Below are 23,764 nucleotides of genomic sequence, written 5' to 3'. Positions count from 1 at the left end.
ATTGTTGTATTTCAAAGGAAAGAGGAGCTTAAAAATGAATCTCCTTCTCCATGTGGAGTCCATCCTAACATCATTGTTAAGAAAACACTTGAAGGAGCCTAAGTTATGACTTAACTTTCTAAAAATATTACCTGGCTTTTGAAAAGTAAGTAAGTTTAGAAATTATTTTACAGAAAACAATCATACAGTAGAGACAATAGTTCTTTAGGAATATAGCTAACATATCAATGGGCATTAGGCAAGATAAAGCAGAATCCGTAAATAATGCAAGGAGTCTGTATATAAATTAAAAGATAGAATGCTAGTTTTGTCATCTGCATCTTTTGTTCTGCTTAATGATATTGATTATGGGAATATTATCTAGGTCCTAGGGTCAAAAGCAAAGTAGAATTTTTTTTTTCTTTTTGCATGAAGAAAGAAATTACACATTCAAAACCTTTTGATTAAACTTTTATTTGTTTGCTGAATTTCCACACATTAGAGAACACACCTTTGAGTTGTCACTTTTCTAGAGTCGTGTTTCCTTGCCGGGCCAGTAGTTGGACTGTAGCAAATGATCACTTGGAGAACAATTTTCCCTCCTAAATCTTGGAGACACCATTGTTTTTTCTCTCTTGGTTATGAAGCTTCTATGTTTTGAAACATAATTTTTCTTTAAAACAAACAGTACTGCAATACTTAGGAAAATGGATACTATGCCCAGTATCATAGTTAGTCCCAGATATATGTGTCTGGAAGAGGAGAGAATTTCAGTCAGAATTATTGCAACTACCTAACTTGAAATAAAATGTACAAGGAAGGTAATGACATCATCTTGATGGTTTTCTTTAAGAATGCAGCTTTAGAGTAGAATGGTGGCTATAAAATGCCTTTCTATGAACACTGGAAGCCAGCCAATCAAAGGCAATATGCTAATATAAAGAAATTTCTCAGCAGTACTATCATTTTTAGTTACTACAAACCATGTAATCAGCTCTATGCTCTCTGAAAATGAGTCCCTTAGACCAGATAACCACATCCTTGTTTGCCCAGAGCAGTCCCAGTATATGTTAGCATTGTTTCAATGATAATACTATTTTTGCAATTTTTTTTCTTTTTTCTTTTTTTACCCTGTGGTGCTGGGGATTGAATCCAGGGCCTTGAGCATACCAGATATATGCACTGACACTAAGCTATAGCCCCAGCCACAAGTGTAATTTTAATAATGCCCCCTTTCACTCTCAACAGTGTCCAATTTGCATGAGAAACTGTGTGGTTACCCCATCCTCAGATCTTTCCCAAATTCATTTCTATGAAACAATGCTAAGGGGAATTGGATCCCTCAATAAAGCTGAATGACTTAAGAATAAACCAGAGGTTTAAATCAATTTCTTCCATGAGAAGTCTGAGGTTCCATACTCTGACAGAAAATACGGAGGTAGGGAAAGGCAGGGTAAATGTTGCATTAGGGTCACCTTTTAAACATACGTTCAGTCTCTGGATTATATTGTCTCCACACTAAAGTGAATACAGCCTTAGCAAATGAGCAAAGCCCAAATTATACTCACAGATCAGGTCCCTTTCAAAGACCAAAATAAATTTCACACATAACATCAAAGCCTATTAAATCAAACATGGTTATTTGAGATGGTCTGCCCAATTCACATCCGACTTAGATGGTTCAGCACCAAGTTTATTTCTCTAAGAAATGCTCAGTTTGTAAGTCTTTTAGAAAATCCTCTTGCTTTTAAGCTATTGAAGCATTGCTTTAAGAAACAAGAGGACTAAATGTTTGATGAACTGAACTGAATGATACTATAGTGAAAATAACAAGCCCTCCACCCCATACACACTCACCCACACAGCGGAAACCTTTTACTTTTATGCATTTCAAGTACTGAAATAATTGAACATCAGTTTGGCAATAAGAGCAGGATAGATTCAGAGCCAAATTCAACTCTTGCCCAAGGGGATTATAACTGACGTAAATGGTACAGTTTGGCTCAGTATGAAAAAGAATAGAATTAAATCCAAAATGTGACCCAAATTTAAATGCTTCTGAGTTTCAGGGAGTTACTTACCCATTTATGTGTATGAACTTCTAAAATGCTACTATATTCTGGAATCTTTAACATATTTTTTAAATGATTATTCATTTAAAGTGAAAATCTATGTAAGGAATGGGGAAAATGAAATACCTAGCATAGAACCAAATAATAAAATTATTTATAAAACAGACTTTTGCGTTAGACTGTTCTTCACTTTGCAAGCAGTGAAACTACATGAGGACTTATTAGTGGCAGTCACATTGGTGTTGTAGAAGCAATATCCCAGTTGGAACATATGGTACCTGAAAGCATTTGAATCGTATAATCTGCAGGATCCTCTACTTCCACATCTTTTAAATCCCCACTTGAGACATGAAGTGTCGATCAAAACTCCAAAATATACTGGAGCTGGGATTCCTGCTGTGAGGAAGACAAATAATGACTCCTAAAAGCATATGCATACGTTTGGTTATAAGTGTTATCTGAAACCATTGACTTTTAGTACAATAATTAATGTGTGGGAGATGAAAGGCTATCAGTTACATGCTGAAATCGACAAACTTCTTTCTCTAGCTCTGTCTTTTCTCATAAGCTCCAAACTCATGCAATAGCTGCCATTTGTTTACCTCCAGAAGACTGTCTCCCATTATGTCAAACTCAATACAGGACAGCTTCTTTCTCCAAAGAACTGTCTCTTTTTTTAGTAGCCACCCTGGCAACTAAAACTAAAGTTACAAGTTTGGAAGTCACCTTTGATTCCACCATCTCCTTTCTGTGTTCATCACGACATTTAATCTATCCTAAATCATGCCAATGTCACCTCCTAGATACAACACATTCTCTTGTCTCTATTCTTTCTGACATGACTTATAACATAATGTAAAACAATAGAGGATTGATGATTCTGCCTCTTTTTTAACCTTCTGCAATCCATTAACCACAAAGATGTTGGGTCATTCAATTAGGCAGATAATTGCTTAAGACAAGCATTACCAACTGGACACTGGGTCTCATGTATATTTCTAGCCTCATTTTGGTAATATTCACTATCTTATATTTCAAACTTTAATTTTACTGAATTTCTTTCACTGCTTCCCACCTGCTTGAATGCCTTTTATAATTTTCTTTATCTGAAACACTTTCCACTTTATTCCTTCCCTTCTTAATGCACTCACCCTGTGAATTTCACTTTAAGTGTTTTCCCCCAGGAAAGGCTATTCTGATGACCTAAATGGTATTAAATCATTTTGTTCTACATCACACAGCATTTGTACTCCTTTCGAAACCTTTAATTCTCCTGTAATGGCTTGTTTAATTGCATTTCCTGGTACAATGAAAGCTATATGGGAGCAGGAAACATGTCTCTCTTACGCATGCTATAAATTAAAATAGATTCTCAATCAGTTTATTGAGAACTTAACTCATCTTTCTAGAGAAAAGACAATCTGTCACATACAAATCTTAACAAAAGTATTAGGAGATAATTACAATGTGTTCACCACTCAATTTAGTTTTTTCTTGTTTTGAACTGGTAGTCCATGAATTTCTATTATTTAATCTGCATAAGTTTGTGTTTTTAATAAGTAGCTAATATTTAAGAGTCAGGAGATTTCATGTGAAATTGTAGATTTCTAAATTCTCTTAAAAGCTGCATTATCTGGCAGTCCATGGTAACAGCTGGCTGGAGTTGAATAGCAGCTGTTTCCACCCTGACTCTCCACCCGTTATGTCCATGTGGACTTCATTCTCCAGATCCAAATCTGCTCTCTTGCTGCCGTCTTTACTTATTTCCATCAACTGCCTGGACATTTTTGGCACTGGAGTTTTTAATCTCTTTTATATGTTTTCTTCTGTTATAAATTACTTTGTGTACTTATACAGAATACTATACTCTCACTAAAACTTTTAAGTCACATAAGCACATTAATGACAATTCCAAAAGAGATTATCAATTTGTTCCTTGATAACACATAGGAAATATTTTAAAAATATTTTTGATTGGAAAGTCTGCCTATGTTTTACAAATACTCATGTAATAATTGATTCAATTCAGTATCATCAAAAGTTGCTTAAACTTTAGGTGAAAGATTTTGGGGTAACAGAATATTCACATAATCTCAAGATGTCGTACAATTTATTAATTACAAAAGATTTATAATGGACAAAATTGGTGGACACTACTTTCATCAAGAGGACAACCTAAATGTCAAGTGATAATATAAATTGAAATCATGTGCTTCCCACTGGGATGTACCAAGCAGCATATAATAGCACCTGCATAGCATTCTTACCAAATATATTTGATCTACTTTTTATCAAAAACAGATAGATATTCATCATATTTGGCCACCATCCAAATATGATGCCCCTCTGGTCATCTTCTGTCATCATCCTTTCATTTCCATACTGCTCTGTGCTAACTCCTCCCCACAAATCCCTACTGTAAGCAGCTCCCTCCCAGACCTTTAGGCAATCCCCTTTAGGAAATTCTCATTCAGAGACAAATTCCCTTCCAAGAAAACTCTCCCACTTTCTCTCTTAAATGAAAACATTCTTTTCCCTCAAGATACCACTTACTCTGTGTCTCCCTTAGGTGGGGAATGTTCTTTATGTATTTTCTACATTTCACAGGACCATATCCGAAGTGGGGTTTGGCACACTGCTACTACGTTGTCACTATCTCCAAGCTCTAACTCTTTCAACATTGCTTCTTTGAGGTTCATGCCAAACAGCTTCTCTTTATTGAAGCTATTTAACTGTCACTGAATATATTGCTATCTGTCTCACAGTATTCCTCTGTACTCAATTGTCCATCAGTCTGGATGACTTCTGTATTTTTATCAATAAGAATACATCTTGGGGGTTTTTCAAGATGACAGAATAAAGGAGGTCACCTTCCTGGCCACTCTGTAGAGTGAAGCCAAGAAAGCAGACAGGCAGATACTCAGCAAGGGGGGTGAACAAAAAAAAAAAAAAGCGGGGCGGGGGAGTTTTACTGAGATGTAAAACTGGACACTCAAAGCAGATCAGGGACACAGGAGGTTGGATATAATAAAATAAGGAGGAAATCTCCAACAGCACAGCCACTGCCATGGCTGGGCTGGAAGTACCAGCCACAGCAATCCCTCTATGAGCATAGTGGAGGGATAAGGGAATTAAAGAAACCCACAGTTTTGGGAGACCCAAGGCATATACAGGTACAGGGCGTTTAGAGATCAAGGACATTGCCTGGCAAATCTGAAAGATGCATTGCACAGTATCTATGTACAGGGAAAGAAGCCTCCATCTCTCCAGGTGGTGTGCAGAGGACAAAGGAAGGAAATATTTTGCAGCTTCTGCGCAGGGGCTGGCAGCTGAGGGGGACGATTCCTGACAAACGCAAGTTTGACCTGAAATACAGGCCCAGTAGATACACACTGAATGACATGCAGTGTGATTAAGTGACCAGGAGAAAAATCAAATGGGGAAAGAGGCTTTCACAGAGGACAACTGGTCATGGAAACCCACCAGGCTCTACCCTTCCTCCTCCAATCTGAACGCTTGCAGAACCACCTGGGAGAGGCACGCCTGGCCAGGAATTTGGAAGAGCAGGGGATGGAGTTTGGAGATGGAACCCAAGATCAGGAAACATGGGGCCGCAGGTGACTGGAAACTAAGAATTGGCTCCTCCACCACATGAGTGGAACCCAGGTGAGTCTTTCAGGGTGGACTGGCAATTACTGGGCCCTGGAGGTGCACTGATTTAAAATCTCCAGAACAACTGGCATTCAGTGAAGAGCCTGGAGCTGACCTAAGCCTGCCTCCAGGAATTCTGTCTACAGGATTACCTCTCTCACTCCAGCAACCCAAAGGGTGGAACATCACTCTCTAGATGATTCCACCTAAAAATGCTGAGAAGAAAGCTGAGAATATTTTGAACTCCAATGGGAAGAATTCTTTAACTTTCATCAAGATATTTTTTCTTTTTTCTCTGTTTAATTATAACCTTAATGCTACATGTACATTTATACATATTCATATTTTTTTCCTCATTTCTGACATTTTTAAAGCCAGTTATTTTTCATGGATTAGTTTTTTTTTTGTGAACTATGATGCTTGATTAGAATATTTTAGTTTGTATTCTCTTACTTTATTTTTAATGTTTTTATTTTTTACTGTATGTATGTATATATTTCCCCTACTGTTTCCCTTGATCCTCTCTTTCCTTCTGCTAACAGCCAATCTCTATTGTTCTCTCTTTTACTCTTCCTTTAATTTTTTTACCACTTCTTTCCTGCTCCCTCATAATCATCATACCCTATATCACTTCTTTTTTCTCCCCATCCACTATTTGAAATTATAAACTCTTTTGCAAACTTGATATTTTTACTATAGGCAATAACTGATTATTATTTCTGTTTATTGTGATAATTAACATTGTAGGCATCATAATAGGAACTATTTGGCTTAATGCTGTATATTGCTTGCATTGGTGGTGGTTATTATTTTTCTCCTCCTAAATAGTGAAGTACTAGAAACATTCAGGGAAACTATTAGTCCACAAGGTAGAAACTCTATTGCCTCAGATCCATACTACTAGATGGGTAGACACATAAATAACATGAAAAACAAGGGAACAAATTGCCCCAAACAAACCAAAATATTCCAATAACAGAATCCATCAACACCACATTGGAAGTGGAAGATATGTCAAAATACAAGAAGTAAAAGATCACTTCAATAAAGAGGCAGAGATTCTGAGGGAGGGGGATCTAAGCAGAAATTCTTGAAATGAAGGAAACAATAAAACAACTTAAAAATTCAATAGAAAGCATCAGCAACAGACTAATTCACTGGAAGACAGAACCTCAGGCAATGAAGACAAAATATACAGTCTTGAAGGTATTTGACCATAGAGAGAAGATGTGGTGAAATCATGAACAGAACTTTCAAGAACTATGGGATAACAGGTAAAGACCAAATTTAAGAGTTTTGGGGACAGAGGAAGGCTGGAGATACAAACCAAAGGAATGCACAATCTTTTCAATGAAATAATATCAGAAAAAAATCTCAAACCTAAAGAATGAAATGGAAAATCAAATAGAAGAGGCTTATAGGACCCCAAATGAACAAAATTACAACAGACCCACACCAAGGCACATTATAATGAAAATGCCTAACATACAGAATAATGAGAATTTTAAAGGCTCTGAGAGAAAAAATATCAGATTATGTATAGGGGGAAACCAATTCAGATCTCAGCTGATTTCTTAACTCAGACCCTCAAAGCTAGGAGGTCCTGGAATGACATATACCATGCTCTGAAAGAAAATGGATGCCAACCAAGAATCCTATACCAGCAAAATTAAGCTTCAGATTTGAAGATGAAACAAAAATCTTATATGATAAACAAAAGTTAGAAAAATTCATAACTGGAAAGCCTACACTATAGAACATTCTCAACAAAATATTCCATGAAGATGAAATGAAAAAAAAAAGTGAAAACCAGCAAAGGGAGGAATTACACTAAAGAAATAGTCAAAGGAGAAACTAATTCAAATTAAAAACTAGAAATAAACCCAAATAACTGGGAATATAAATGATATTTCAATAATAACCTCGAATATTAATGGCCTAACTCATCAATCAACAGACACAAACTGGCAGACTGGATTAAAAATAGGACCCAACAATATATATTGTCTCCAAAAGACTCATCTCATAGGCAAAGACATCCACAGACTGAAGGTGAAAGGATGGGAAAACACATATCACTCATGTGGATTTCGAAAACAAGAAGGGGTTTCCATCCTCATATCAGATAAAGTGGACTTTAAGCCAAAGTTAATCAGAACAGACAAAGAAGTACATTTCATACTCTTACGGTAATTATACTTCAACAAGACATAACAATCATAAATAATTATGCCCCAAACAATGGAGCATCTACATATATCAAACAAAACCTTCTCAATTTCAAGAATCAAATAGACCACAATACAATATTACTGGGTGACTTTAACATGCTTCTGTCACCATTGGATAGATCCTCCAAACAAAAACTAAATAAAGAAGCTATAGAAATAAAAAATGCAATTGATACTTTAGACTTAACAGACATATATAGAATATTTCATCCATCAATGACTGAATTCACCTTCTCAGCAGCACACAGATCCATCTGCAATATAGACCATGCTATGTAAGCTATCAGATATGCTGACATACAATTGTACTATTACCTTAATATTGCCTTTTAACGTCTGTAGGGTTATTTTGATAGCTCCCTTTCCATGGATATTAATTTTTGTGTTCTTGCTTTTTTCTTGATTAGACTTATTCATTTTTTAATCAAATTTTAGCTGTATTATTTCTTCTCTATTTCATAATATTTCTTCTCCCTTATTTTTTTCCTTTTTACTACATAATTTGAAAATACTTTGTTATTCTAGCTTCTTTTTGATACAAGTACTTTAAGTTATAAATGTTCATATGAGTACTGTTTCATCCAAGAGATCTTGATATTTTAAGCCTTTAATATCACTTAGTTCAAAGCACTTATTTACTTTTCTTGTGTTTTCTTCCTTGACCTGTGAGATATTTATAAGTGTGCCATTTAATTTTGAAATAGTTGATGTGGGGGTGGGACTCTATATATCTTAAGGTGATTGATTTCTAATGTGATAAGTCATGAAGGAATCACAGTCGGCATGATTTCAAATTTTTTAGAAAAGGAATGGAAATTCTTTTAATATTGATCATGTTGGTTACATACATGTCAAACCGATCAAACTGCATACTTTAAATATGTGCATTTTATTGTACTTCAATTTTTACCTAAATAAAGCTATGGGGGGAAAAAAGCAAACTGATAATTCCAAATGATGGAATATTCTACAAAACAACTGGCTTTGCCTCTTTTTTAAAAATGAAGGATTTTTAGAGACAAAAAGGTAACTAAATACAAGATGTGGCCCTTGATAAACTCTCAATCAAAAGCGGGAAAGTATTATAGATGTTATTACTGTTACAGCAAAAGAAATTTGAATGTGAAATATATCATAGGCAAAGTATCATATCAATGTTGGGTTTCTTACTTGCCAGAATGGTACCAGGGGTATATAAGACCATGTTTGCTCTCATAGGAGAATACAGACTGAGGTCCTCAGCGGTGATGTGTCAGAATGTCCACTACATATTTACAAATGATTCAGCAAAATATACATATGATGAAAGAAAGAGAGTTTAGTGTCTTTTTGACACATATGATGAATCCAAATGAAGGCTATATAGGAATTCATTATAATTTTTTAAAAAATCTTCTTTAGAAGAGTTTTTCACAATAAATGATTGGGAAAAAAAAGGATAGAAGGAAGTAAAACCTATAGATTAAAAGAGATTTAAGAGATATATCAGCTAAGTTCAATGTGTGAACTTTGTTGATTCAAATAGGCATGTATAAGGAAACATAATTTTTAAAAACTGAACATTAAGTGTATATTCACTGATACAAAAAAAAGTTATTTTTAAGCTATGATAATCATTAGACCAAAGGAAACCATTGTGTTCATAATTAGAAGCACACACTGAAACTTTTTTTGGAAGAAATGAAGTTAGGTGGGACTTCTATCCCCCCTCACCTTTGGTATCAAGGATTGAACCCAGAGGTGCTTACCACTGAGTCACATCCCCATCCCTCGGTTTCACTGAGTTGTTTAGGCCTCACTAATTTGCTGCACCTGGCTTTTAATTTGTGATCTTCCTGCCTCAGCCTCCTGAGCTGCTGGAATTACAGGCACATACTACCACGCGAGACTTAGCCATTTTTCTATTTGGTTGTTTGGTGGTCTTTTTCTTAAAATTTAAATCTCTTTATAATGGAGATATTATATTATATATTTGTTATATAAATTACAAAACTTTCACAGATTATCATTTGTTTCTTAACTCTGTTTACTTTTTGGCATTTTCAAATTTTATTATTATCACATCAATTTTATAAATCATTTCCTTTAGTTAGAATTGTTTTTACTTTGTAGGTTACATCTATAATCCTAAAGACAGATAAGTTCCAGCCAGGGATGTACCTCAGGCTCAACATCTGATCTCTTCTAGAGAATCTCTGTTTTTATATTGTAGAACTGCAGTGAGCCATGAGGGCACTACCTTAATTTGTTTCTTTCCCAGTTTCACTAGGATTACATGGTATCTTCTTCATACTAAACTATTTGATATCAAGATCTATGTAAACCAAATTTCAATTTTTAAAAAGCTTCAGGTTTTTCTTCCTATATAGTTCTCTTTTGTCAAATTTCAGAGGAATGTTTACAATTATTTTATTTTCTTCTTTAGACTATGAACTCTTTAAGGACAGAAATCTGATCAATTTCATTCACTGTTTTATTTGGGTTTTAACCAATGCATATTAAAAATTTGCATAGTCAGAAAAACATTCAATTATATTTTAAAGCATTGTCTACTTAAATCCCCTTGTTTTCTTTAAATGATCTTGCTAACTAATGTCATATCCTAGGGATGAGCATTGAGAGCAGTTCAATAGGATTCTTTCCATTTTAATAATTGAAATAATTTTAATAATTTAATAATTTTAATAATTTTTTAGTCTTCAGCCTTTCTTATGGAGTAATATTTGGCTTTCTCTCTGAAGGCTCTCTCATAAGGGCAATGGATTTTATGACGACAGAAAAGAGTTGGAAGAGTGTTAAACAAAAACTGTGATTCCTTTCACAAAATCTGTTTTATCTCTAGGATAGCACAGTACCCAGTAAATATTTCTGGAACACAGAAAGAAAGGGGTCAAAGAAATGAAGGAAAGAAAAAGAATATAGCCTTAGCCACTTGTATTATTTAGCTATGCACGGTAATTCTCTAAAAATATTCAGAAAAGTCTTCAAAATATACTTATGATGGCCACCCTAAATTAGAGCATAGATTATACTTACCAAGAACTCTTATTGCTAAGGTGTAAATACCCAGGGCAAAAGACTTAAGTTGTGGCTTGATGCACCTGAAATCAACAAAAGCACTCTTACAAATGAATAAATAAGACCCATGAAAACAAGTAGTGACAATCACCTTAACACAGGCAAAATCATGATCGAGTTCAAGCAGCATTTGTAGAGAACCCACTAGGTGCCCGCATGGAGAGGATGAAATGTGTAAAAGCTGTGTTCCGTCATATGCACTGCTTCAGTGAGTTTAGAGTTACTATTTCTAGAAGGTAAATTACCCCTAGATGACATACTCAAATGGTATTGGAAAAAGTACAATCATAAGCTTAATTAGCAACACAGCAAAGCTCAGAAAAAAAGAAATTTTCCCTAAGAAATTGCAAGAATTTGAAGGAATAATAAAAGATCAATAAGCTGTCACTAGGTTTTAGGACTTTTGTTCTAAGAGCACAGGGCCAAATTGATCAAATTTGATAAGTCACTAGTCATGCCAAACATTTTTGCTAAATAATGGGGATCTGAACTTATCAGAAAAGTACAAGAATACATAAAACAACAAGAACATCATTAATATGACGTTATGACTTTATTAGACCTGTGGATTTTAATAGTAGTAATCATAATGATGTATAACCACTATGTCACTAAATACTTCCAATAAATCACACCAATTAGTTTCTGCTTTAAAAGAGGAAAACATCATGATTGTTCTCCTTCAGTCCAAGAGAGTCCTTCTAACATTGCCATTCACCATGGTTCATTCAAGTGACTCCTTTCTACAGGAAGCAATCTGATTTTCACTTGGCCCAGGTAACGACCTGGCACAGTATTAGGTGTTAAAGAAGTAGCCACACGGGTATGAAAACGGAAGGGCAAAGCTTGTCCATTTCTCAAACTCATGCTCCCAATTTTCAACACAGATATCTCTTAAACCATTGAGAACTGCAAATTTGTAGATGGTAAGCTCTATTTCCTATTTTTCTTTCTTAATTGATTTCCATAATAAAAACTGAAAAATTAAAAACTGCACACAATACTTTTGAAAAGTTTCAGCCTAGAAAAACTTAGTAATCATCTTTGGATATGAGAATTAATTTGAAGACCACTCAAGTCATGTCACAAAAGATTGATTTCCAGTAAATTTGGACTTTTCAACTTATTGTATATGTCCTTTTACATTTCAATTTAAAACATGCAAGGGAATGCATCATTATAAAAATCCGGGTTTTATATGCAAAAATGTTTAGACATTGATACGATATGCATAGATTGGGAATCTCAATGGATTCAAAGCCATGAAATCACCATGATAATTCCAATAAAATTCAAGAATATGCAGAAAAACAATAATCTATAGATCAAAATAATAAACACAAACATTGTGGTATTAGATGAACTTTTGAATTATCTTATAAATCATATCTCCCATAACTTGGTAAAAGTGTATTTAATCTAAAACACAATTTATCTATGCTAGTTGATACTATCACCAACATTAGAAACAACCTACAGTATTTGCTGAATAACTACAGTGACAAAGGCACTAACACTGCTCTAGACCAACAGTTTCCAAACAGTTTTTTCTAAAAAATTCTGTTCATCTACATTTTGTATAAAAACCTAAAGTGGAAGCCACATAAAAGTGGAACAAGGGTGTGGGGCAAATTCCCTGAAAAGGTTATGAGGAATCATGATGATTCCACAGAAAAATAATTTATATCTTACATCAAGTTGGTGAGGAGAGAATCAGTACTCACCTCAGAAGTAATATATATCCAGGTATGCCACCTAGGGATAAAGTATAGGAGGTGATGACAGAAATTACAAGGAAATACAGAAACATTCTGGGACATCCATTATCTTTTTGACATCTGCCCACCATGCCTGAAGAATTTCCTGATTTAAAGGTTGCCATTCCCACACAGGTACAGTTATAAAATATCTGCAATACAATACAGGAAACTCCAATTATTGGGGAAATAATGAAATAAAATCAAAGATATTTATTTTAAAAGATTCTACGGTGTAGTATAAATTCATTATATAAAAATGGAAAAAATAGTCTTGTTTTTTTTTATGTGTTAAAGTATATTGCACAAGGGGAAATCCCTAGAGATATGATATTCCAATATCAAAGAGCAGATGGTTGATCTAAAAAGTACAATCAAGAAAATTCTATTAGATCTAACCGCACCTGACCTCCTTTACTACCACTTCCAGGTCTAAGTCACATTATTTCTTGCTCTGATTATTGCAGTGGTCTCTTTGTGGTCAACCTGTTTCTACTCTTATTTAGCTATAGTCTGTTTTCCACATACTAACCAAAGAAAATCTTTTAAAAAGTGTCACTTAGGTTGCATCAATACTTCAACCTTTCAGTGGTTGCTCATTATACATTTACATGAAATCGCAAATCTTTATAGTTGTTTACACATTCTCCATCATGTCGATCAATGACCTTCCTGCTCTCCTGTTTTGACCACACATATGGCCCTTGCCCCTGACACCCCCTGCCCCCCAACATGGAAAGTTCCCTATTGCCTCATGGTCTTGCTATTTCCTCTGTCAACATATCTCCTCTCCTAGAAAACTATGTGCATGGTACCCTTATTTCAGGTTTCTGTTCAGATACTTAACTAGTGAGCATTTCTACTCATTCAAAATAGCACCCCTCATCACTCCATCTTCTCAGCCTAACTTATTTTTTTCACAATGCCTATCGGATATCACCTACTTGTTTTTCTATTGTTAAACATTATTTCCCCATTAGAATACAATCTTGATACAGGCAGACACTGCTTTGTTATCAATAGACACCCAATTGACCCTTTGTTTTAGGTATTTGATAAAAATTGTTAAGTAAATGTGCATATTGGGGGAGTTTATGTTGGTTGTTAGGAAAAAACTCATGATACATAAAATTTCAACTGAAGTCTGACTGAAGAGAGACAACTTTTAAAATCCTTCAATAATTTATTTCTGTAAAAATCATTTGTAAAATTTCATTTCATTGTATGTATATGTTCTTAAATATATATTTTTATATATATTTATAATTAGTTGTCATTTTATCACAGAAGAGTTTGTGAATTGTGATTTTTTGATGATTAATTAAAATAAAGCTGACATTTCCTTTTCTAGGAAGAGTAGCAATACAGTTTTTGTTGTTGTTAAGTTGAAAATGTTTGAGAAACTGGGTGTCGTGATGCACACCTATAATCCCAGAGGCTCTACGTGAGTCTGAGGCAGGAGGATGGTGAGTTCAAAGCCAGCCTCAGCAATGGAGAGGCATTAAGCAACTCAGTGAGACCCTGTCTCTAAATAAAATATAAAATAGGGCTGAGGATGTGGCTCAGTGGGCAAATGTCCCTGAGTTCAATACCCAGTACCAAAAAAAAAAAAGGGTGGGGAGGAAGAAAATGTTTAAATTATGACTCCTAACCCTCGTTAGATGTGTGATATTAGTTCCTTGTATCTCAGTGTCTCAATTCTCACATGAAGAATATATATAAAATACCCAATTACTTGAAGATCACAAGATTTAAATGTAATTTTGTTTTTAAAGCATCTATCTTATGCTGTAGCGGCAGTGGGTACTCAAGTTAAGAAAAACTTTTATGCAATTCTGGGCAAAAGAGTAGTAGCTGGAAGGAACAAATGGAAAGGAAATAAAAGAGATGATGGTAAAAACTCAAATTTCAGACAGGTTAAAGTCTTATTCACTGTTGCTAGAGGCCAATCCTTTCTGATTTGAATAAAATGCCAAAACAACAGAAAAATAATCTGAGAAAAACATCAACAAACTTTATCTGCATGTGCATTTATCTAAGCATTTCTATTCAGCTGATAGCATATACATGTGGTCCACCCTTTAGCCCTTTAACACTGCCAAAGAAAGGCAGATTTCATCAGTCACTAGTGGTCTGACACAGTGAGTGTAAGGAAGATCCCATGTTTGGGCAGGAATGTAAACGTGTTTACAAGGGTCACTTAAGATTAAAGAGCATAATATCCTTCACAGTTGGTTTTCATTATGAACCAAATGCTTGTCCTAAATTCTTATATTGAAATATTAATGCCCAATGTGATGGTATTTAGATGGAAGGCCTTTGGGAGGGAATTGGGTCAGGAGGTCATAGCCCTCGTAAGAGACACCTTGCCTCCCTCTCTGCCAGCTGAGGGAAGAAGGAGAAGATAACCAGGAAGCTAACCCTCTTAAGGCACCTGATCTGCTGGCACCTTCATTTTGAACTTCCCAGGCTCTAGAACTATGAGAAATGTTTGTTGTTTCAGCCACCCAGTCTATGGTGTATTTGTTATAGCAGTCTGCACTAACTGAGACAGCTTCTTACTGAGATTTCCAGCTCGTATCTCTCTTCTATAATGTAGAAACCCTCCATTCTATCCCACCTATCCTTTTCATTACCACACAGATTTCCTTATCTCAGAACTTTCCCCAACTATCAACCTTCTCAAATAATCAGCTCCTGGACTCCTGGGTCAACACCTCTTGACATAGACTGCCTACTACAGGCTTCTATTTGTCATGCCCCTAAAATCTCCAAGGACTATTGGTCTTTGGGTAAGGAAACATGGATCCCAAAGCAAACTTGGTATAATCATAGGATGGGGCCTTCATTATTCATGACTAATATTCCGTCTAAGCAAAATGAGAGAAATAGACTACTCTCTGTTTACTTTAGATCTACTAGGAATGGTGACGAATTTCCTATTTTCACACGAAAGAGAAAGGGAAGGGTAAGAGCCAGAGCTCCTATCAGTGTGATCTGCTGCTGGGTCCCTGAAGGTAGGATAGTTCTACAGAATAACAGGCTTTGGGGCATATACTGTGGGGGAGAAGGTTCTTACAACACTCTTTCCAGTCCTGTTGGAGGCTTGACAACCAGCAAGACAAGCTGATACATATGTGATTCCATTTTCACCACACATAGGTTCCCATTTTGTCTCTGAACATTTGCATCTTGAGTTGCAATCTGAAAAGAGAGCTCGTTCATGATAAGAGACAGGTTTGGTTCTGAAAAGAAATGCAACAGCGTAAGTCATTACCTCTTAGCAGGCAGCACACTAATATTTTCAAAAGTCAATGTTCTTGAGAGACATGCATGATAGTGCTAACAAAGTTGCCTTTTGGAAACACAGTTGTCATCAGAAATGCTAGTGTCTGAAACTTAAATGAGTTGACTACTACCCAGCTTCCTCTTGAAAGTTATCTTAACACCTTACAAATTCACACAATGCCCACTTCTTAGCTCAAAGCTTTTCCTACAGTCTCCTACCTCTGGGATTCTCTAATGGGTTTATATGCAAAGGTGCAGGAACATGACTACAAGGGAGGAAAGTAAACTTCTAGAACCATTTATGAACCAATTTCATTGCACTTCAGGTGCATGTGGGTGAGGGGTTGTTTCTTTCATGATTTTCTGAATATCAATAGAATGAACAGTGCTAATGGTAAGACATCAGAAAAAAATAGCCAAACAGTTAGCATCCAGCACACTTTCAATGTTTGTAGGAGCTACCCATCTACTTGTTGATGTCTTTACCAACAATGCATTTTAAGGTCACCTCTCCTTCCTCCTGTATATTCTCCACAGAATGGATCTCTTCCATGTCTTATATCATTCTTGCTTACTGATTGCATATGTTATATCTTTATGTTACCTGATCATTTAGTCCTAAAATTTTATTTGAAACCTCCTAAGTTTTAGCTTTCAGAAGATGGAAGATGGCTATAAGTACAAATAAAACAATATTTGCCTTCAAGGTGCTGGCTCTTTTTTATGGTTATTTTGCATATTGATTGGTTTCTCTCTTTTCTTTCCCTTCCTTTTGTTCTACTCTATTCTCTCATATTCTCCCTTCATCTCTATCAGAATTCCCCCTCCCTCAATTTTCCTCATGCCAGATGGCCTAACACTTTAACTCTTAGTCTTTTCACTATTTGTACCCTCTATTCTTCTCAAAGGGCTCTATAACAATGTCATATCTGCTATATCTGCTCCCTATGTTACACCCATTGGCTCTTCATAATTCACCTTTTCCTCTTCCACTTTGAATTTATTTATGTATTTACTCATCCCTACCCCTGTTTTTTTTTAACAAAGAGATTTGAGGGACTTATATAAATAAATAACATACTGAAATGTTTATTCAATGAGGGTAAGATCTATTTGTTTTAGTCACTCCTTCGTCTCTAGCATCAAGAATTCCTTGCACATGGTAGGCTAAGAAATAAGAATTATAGGAAGTCAATCATCATAGAAAAGCTGTATTTTATTTTGGAGAAGGTATCAGTCATTTGGCCTCAATTCCATGGCCCTCAAACTGCTATGGATTTGATCATCTAAAAATCACTTCAAAGAGTGAAAGGATATTCAGGACCCCTGGAAAGTCCTACAGGAATATTCAATCCTATTTTCTTCCATAAAGTATTAACTATTAGCTGAGGCTGTTAGTATCTGAAACTATGAAAATTAGTCTTTGAAAGTCAAAAATCAGGCCACTATAAATACTATGGGGCTGAGATTGTGGAAGGTTGGAACTGGAAAGAAATTTAAAGTAATTTAGGCCAGCCTCTCACTTGACAGATGGAAGGTCTGGTCCAAAGTGTGTAGGTAACTTGCTCAAAATCACATCCTTTTTTGGTGACAAACCTGGAAGTAGAACATTTCCAGGCTCCTTGGTTCTAGGTTTTTATCTCACATCAGGGTTACTTTCATTACTGCAGAAGAAAGGCTTCTGTCATTCCCACATCTAAAGCTTGTCTACAGTGTTTTTTCAAGTGTCCAGAATCAAAATCTTCTTTTGGAACAAAGCATTGTGGGGCAATTCATGGGAAGCATAATTTTACATTACTGAAAGTAAGTTTAAATTTACACCTAAGGAAGAAATTAATCACATACAAATTTCATGAAAAAAGGGTTGACAGTGGAGTTGTAGTTCAATATTTTAATTATAAGAAGACTTTTAACAAATATGTCAGAATGTTTAAATCCCAATGAAATTTTTCTTTCAAAACATTTATGCTGAAAGGTAAAAGATTTTCCCAGTGATATTGCCATTTCTTTTGGCTGCTTCCAGTAGCAAAACAATTCTCAAAAGTTAAGTATTTTCCATTATTGTGGATATTGTAAAACAAGTGGAAAGCAATTTCAAAAGAGAAGTTTCAAAATGTTTTCAATAATTGCCTTATTGCATGCAATGCTATTATGGTCTTTCAAAGTGACTGCTTTGAAAAGGCTAATTCTCAAAGAATATACTACCTTTAATTTCTTTAAAAATATTTAATCTTTTCCAAGCACAGGGGTGAACATTTGTTATCCCAGCAATCTGGAAGGCTGAGGCAGATGATCACAAGTTCAAAGCCAGCCTCGGCAAGTTAGCCAGGCTCCAAGCAACTTAGCAAGACCTTGTCTCAAAAAACAAACAAAAACAAACAAACAAAAATCTAAAAAGGCTAGGGATACAGCTCAGTCGTTAAGCACTCCTGAGTTCAATCCCAGATACCAAAATCGCCATCATTGGCAGCAACAGCATAATCATCTTTGATTATGTAAATATGATTTCAATGTAAAACTCAACAGCTATTGAGGTTGCTATCTGTTTATGTGTTTGCTTATGATTTAGAAAAATATGTTCTTGTAGAAACTACACTAGACTTTGAGTCATGCATGTATTCAGATTCAAGATTTACCATTGACAGACTTTAATTTGGGGAAAATAGTTACAAAGATAAAAAACTAAGCTTATAAAGATGTTTGGAGGATACAAGTGAGAAAATAAAAGTTAGCATGTTTTGTAAAGTAAAAAATATGAATTTCTCTCCCACTGTCCATCTACCATAAGGATCATAGGGACTTTAAAGATGACACAGGGTTTCTACTCTTTCCAGAATCTTCTTGCAATTTAATATGTACAACTAACATTCTGAATCTATGTTGCTGATTACCAAGGTGACAATTTACCCAGTTGAGTCTAATGACACTATTGTAAGAACTCCCAGAAGACATAATTTATGGACTTCACACTGTTTTTCCTGAATATTTTAAATGGTAAAAAGTAAAACTTGTGCTCAGTCAACAGAAGAAACTAGTTCAATGAAGGCAACAGAAGTCAGAGCATAAAGACAAGACAGATAAGCATGGAAGAAGGAGTAGGAAAGGAGCTGGAGAGCAAGAAGCAAGAAGCCCAAACAGACAGGTTTAGAATAGTGCCCAGAGTGCTTGCCTTGGGCCCCTGGCAGAGGTCCCGGTAGTCAGGCAGATATAATCAAGGAGGTCAGCCTGGTCCATCAAAGGGGCCCAATAATATTTTTAAACAAATAATGTAAAGATGGGTGAAAGAATGAAGTCACCTCTGGGAACTTGTGTTAAGAGGCAGAGAGTTGTAACTTTGTGGATTAGTCTCTGTGTCCTCTATTCTGTACCATTGGTCCACCCGCCTGTACAACTATCTTATATTTGATAAAGGGGCTAAAAGCATGCAATGGAGGAAGGATAGCATCTTCAACAAATGGTGCTGGGAAAACTGGAAATCCATATGCAACAAAATGAAACTGAATCCCCTTCTCTCGGCATGCGCAAAAGTTAACTCAAAATGGATCAAGGAGCTTGATATCAAATCAGAGACTCTGCACCTGATAGAAGAAAAAGTTGGCTCTGATCTACATATTGTGGGGTCGGGCTCCAAATTCCTTAATAGGACACCCATAGCAAAGAGTTAATAACAAGAATCAACAAATGGGACTTACTTAAACTAAAAAGTTTTTTCTCATCAAGAGAAACAATAAGAGAGGTAAATAGGGAACCTACATCAGGAAACAAATTTTTACTCCTCACACTTCAGATAGAGCCCTAATATCCAAAGTATACAAAGAACTCAAAAAATTAAACAATAAGATAACAAATAACCCATTCAACAAATGGGCCAAGGACCTGAACAGACACTTCTCAGAGGAGGACATATAATCAATCAACAAGTACATGAAAAAATGCTCACCATCTCTAGCAGTCAGAGAAATGCAAATCAAAACCACCCTAAGATACCATCTCATTCCAGTAAGATTGGCAGCCATTATGAAGTCAAACAACAACAAGTGCTGACGAGGATGTGGGGAAAACGGTACTCTTGTACATTGCTGGTGGGACTGCAAATTGGTGTGGCCAATTTGGAAAGCAGTATGGAGATTCCTGGGAAAGCTGGGAATGGAACCACCATTTGACCCAGCTATTGCCCTTCTCAGACTATTCCCTGAAGAACTTAAAAGAACGTACTACAGGGATACTGCCACATCGATGTTCACAGCAGCACAATTCACAATAGCAAGACTGTGGAACCAACCCAGATGCCCTTCAATAGATGAATGGATAAAAAAAATGTGGCATTTATACACAATGGAGTATTACTCTGTACTAAAAAATGACAAAATCATGGAATTTGCAGGGAAATGGATGGCATTAGAGCAGATTATGCTAAGTGAAGCTAGCCAATCCCTAAAAAACAAATGCCAAATGTCTTCTTTGATATAACGAGAGCAACTAAGAACAGAGCAGGGAGGAAGAGCAGGAGGAAAAGATTAACATTAAACAGAGACATGAGGTGGGAGGGAAAGGGAGAGAAAAGGGAAATTGCATGGAAATAGAAGGAGACCCTCATTGTTATACAAAATTACATATAAGAGGTTGTGAGGGGAATGGGAAAAAAAACAAGGAGAGAAATGAATTACAGTAGATGGGGTAGAGAGAGAAGATAGGAGGGGAGGGGAGGGGGGATAGTAGAGGATAGGAAAGGTAGCAGAATACAACAATTAGTAATATGGCATTATGTAAAAATGTGGATGTGTAACTGATGTGATTCTGCAATCTGTATTTGGGGTAAAAATGGGAGTTCATAACCCACTTGAATCTAATGTATGAAATATGATATGTCAAGAGCTTTGTAATGTTTTGAACAACCAATAAAAAAGGAAAAAAAAAAAGAGGCAGAGAGATGGGAAGGACCCATAAAGAAAATGGTGAAATAGGAACCACAAGATCTAGCCTTGTATTAAGAGAGACAGACTCCGGAGACTAAGCAATCTATTCATGGATGACAGTGATACAATAAATATAAATAGTAAATATTCTTCTGATCCACTGTAAGACACCTAGATGTTGTGGGAATCACTACAATAGGGACAGCCATTCTCTCCTGAAATTCCCCGCGATTTGAGTTCAACAGAGACCATAGAGGACAGCAGAGAGACCAGTCTAGTTACCCAAAGTCCCTAAGGGAGGAAAAACAATTGCTTCCAATGGACACTTACTTTGTGTCAGACGAGTCTAATCACTTTGGTCTACAAGATCTTACTAGGCCTTAGAAATCTTAACAGGAAATTATTATTTTTATTTTAAAACCGGGGAAATGGAAGCTGGACTGGTTTAAATAACCCATAAAACATCACTTCACTAAGAACAGGCAGAGGCAAGATTCAATGTCTGTATTTCCACTATCAAACTGTGTCATTTATCAGGCTGATTTTCTAATGTAAGGTGTGGATTTGACATCTTTTATGTTTTCATAAGATATTCAAATATAAGAGAAATGACAAATTTTGGTGACAGCAACCAAACAAAAACAAAAGTTTTAAAGTGTCACGAGTTATTCCATGATAAAGCAATAATTCCTTTTCCATAGTTATGATACTTAAAAGTAAAATTACCTTATTTTACAACTCTAATAAACAAATCAATCTCCTCAAATTATATGATGAAGAAACATACCCTTGGTAGGAGATGGTCAGTCCAGCCACATCAGAATTTTCACAGCCCAGAGCAAAGAGGGAAAGGAAGAAAAGGTAACCAAAGACAGATGATCCCAAGTAGAGTTTTGCAGCTCCACATACACTGATTCTGAACTTTTTCATGACTATTCCCCCAGAGAATATTCCAAGGGCCACTGCAGGTATGTTGATGAGCCCTGAGGAATAAGGAAAATATGTTATTCTGTGAATCTCCAAGAAATATAAGTGTACTCACATAGATCTCCAAAAAAAAAAATTATACCAAAAAAAGGAAATATTTCCTGATGTAGTATTAGACTGTTTTGTCAGTTTAACTTATAGAAATATTCAGTCACTATTATTTACTAACATGTATCAAGAGTTTTTCATGAAAGTCATGGAGTCAGAGTCTAGGAACTCTGGTATAATGTTTAACATGGAGTATTAAATGAATAAGTACTGAAATCAATAAATTGATTAATCAATAAATCAATGAATTCATGTCTTTCTGGTCTAATCCCAGAGTTAGCAGTTAAAGTCAGGTGGCAAGTATGTGACCATTAATGTTCCTTAAGGTTGTACATAAAAAAATAATAGACACACGGAAAGTAGGGAATTGAAAAAAACAGAAGTATTGGTTTCCATTTTCTGGCCCAACAAAATTTATTTATTTATTTTTGGTCCAGTTTCTTAGCCCCTTGGTCTGGTCTCCTTTCCAGTAACAACAAGAACACCATATATGTATTTACTTATAATGTATAGTCCACTTGGCTAAGCATTTACTCTTCACTACAAGAGTAGGCATACTATCATCTTCACTCAGAAAGCAGTTTGTTCACTGTCATAGTTTAGCAACTGATAAAGACAGCTTTGGAAGCAGGGAGTCCAAAGTCAAGGCCCAGGCTTTCTATGACTAGGATATACCACCTAAACTTCAAGGGATTTGGGAGATAGTGTCCTTGATAAATAGTGAGTTATCAAATAAATGTGGGTTGAAATCAACTCTAGGTCCCACAGAGTGGTGGAGAGCTTGAACCCTGGGAGCCTCAATGCTTGGGTTTGGACCTCATTCTGCCACTTCATAGCTGTGCAACTGCAGGTCATTTTCTGAATGTCTCTAAACATGTCTCCTCACCTGTAATGTGGAGTTACTACTTAAGCATCCATTATTTGAATGGGACTGAAGTAGTTTAGATTTTTTTATTTTTATTTTTTCAGATTTTGGAATATCTGCCAATACATAATGATACATCTTAGCCATGGGACTCAATTCTAAACAAGGAATTCATTTATGTTTCATATACACCTTATACACATAGTCTGGAGGTCATTTTATATAATACTTTAGATGTGCCTGAACTTGTAACTGTGACAGATGCTTGGAATTTTTCACTTGTGGCTTCATGTCAGCATTTTGAATTTGGAATGCTCAACCTTTACGTGTTGTTAAGGTAATGGATTGAAATTATTCATGAAAGGTTCTTAACACAATATCTGGCACAATTAAAATTAATTTCTATCATATTTACAAAGAGTATTGGGAGTGGAATAAAGAATGGAATCTCTGTGCTGGGAAAGACTTGGGAAAAGAGGCTCTTTGGTACCCTGTTGGTTAGACTATAAAAGGTATAACAACAGAGAACAATTTGGCACTCAACAGTAAACAACTTCTCTGCTAATTAGAATTCATTTCTCATACTGTGTATCAGTCAACCCTGATGCCCACATTATTTTCAGGTTCTGAGACAATAATTTTTTTTCAAAATACTAAGAAAAGCTGAAACTTGTATAAATTCTAGCCATCAGACAGGTACAACTACAAACTCAGCATTTGCTGTGATAAACAATCATCTCTAATTCTCAAGCCTCTGACTCACAACCCAGGATGAAATAGTTAAGTGAAAATAAAACACTGACACCTAGTGTTTTATTTTTAATGAGCAATGAGCAAATTTCCTTTCTTCCTTCCTTCCACCTACTTTCTTTTGTTCTTTCTTTCTAAATTT

The 23,764-nt window shown here is 35.6% G+C and overlaps 1 protein-coding gene across 4 annotated transcripts in view; it reads right to left on the bottom strand.

The window, feature by feature from the left end:
- Nucleotides 1-508: 508 nt before the first annotated feature.
- The window catches only part of Slco1c1 (solute carrier organic anion transporter family member 1C1), a 44,686-nt gene continuing 21,430 nt past the window's right edge, over nt 509-23,764 (bottom strand). For 2 of the 4 annotated variants that reach the window (XM_076852714.1, XM_076852718.1), the window contains 6 exons: nt 21,760-21,955; nt 15,848-16,013; nt 12,736-12,920; nt 10,970-11,034; nt 2,330-2,447; nt 509-731 (listed from right to left, as the gene is read on the bottom strand). In XM_076852714.1, coding sequence (XP_076708829.1) covers nt 509-731; nt 2,330-2,447; nt 10,970-11,034; nt 12,736-12,920; nt 15,848-16,013; nt 21,760-21,955 — 953 coding nt within the window. Of the gene's footprint in view, nt 732-2,241; nt 2,448-10,969; nt 11,035-12,735; nt 12,921-15,847; nt 16,014-21,759; nt 21,956-23,764 lie in introns of all 4 variants that reach the window. The other 2 variants (XM_076852715.1, XM_076852717.1) reach the window with 2 other exon arrangements.

The sequence above is a fragment of the Callospermophilus lateralis genome, chromosome 4 (genome assembly GCF_048772815.1).
Source record: "Callospermophilus lateralis isolate mCalLat2 chromosome 4, mCalLat2.hap1, whole genome shotgun sequence".
Classification (NCBI taxonomy): Eukaryota; Metazoa; Chordata; class Mammalia; order Rodentia; family Sciuridae; genus Callospermophilus; species Callospermophilus lateralis.
The sequence above is the reverse complement of the archived record's forward strand: the minus strand, read 5'-3'. Positions and strand labels throughout refer to the sequence as shown.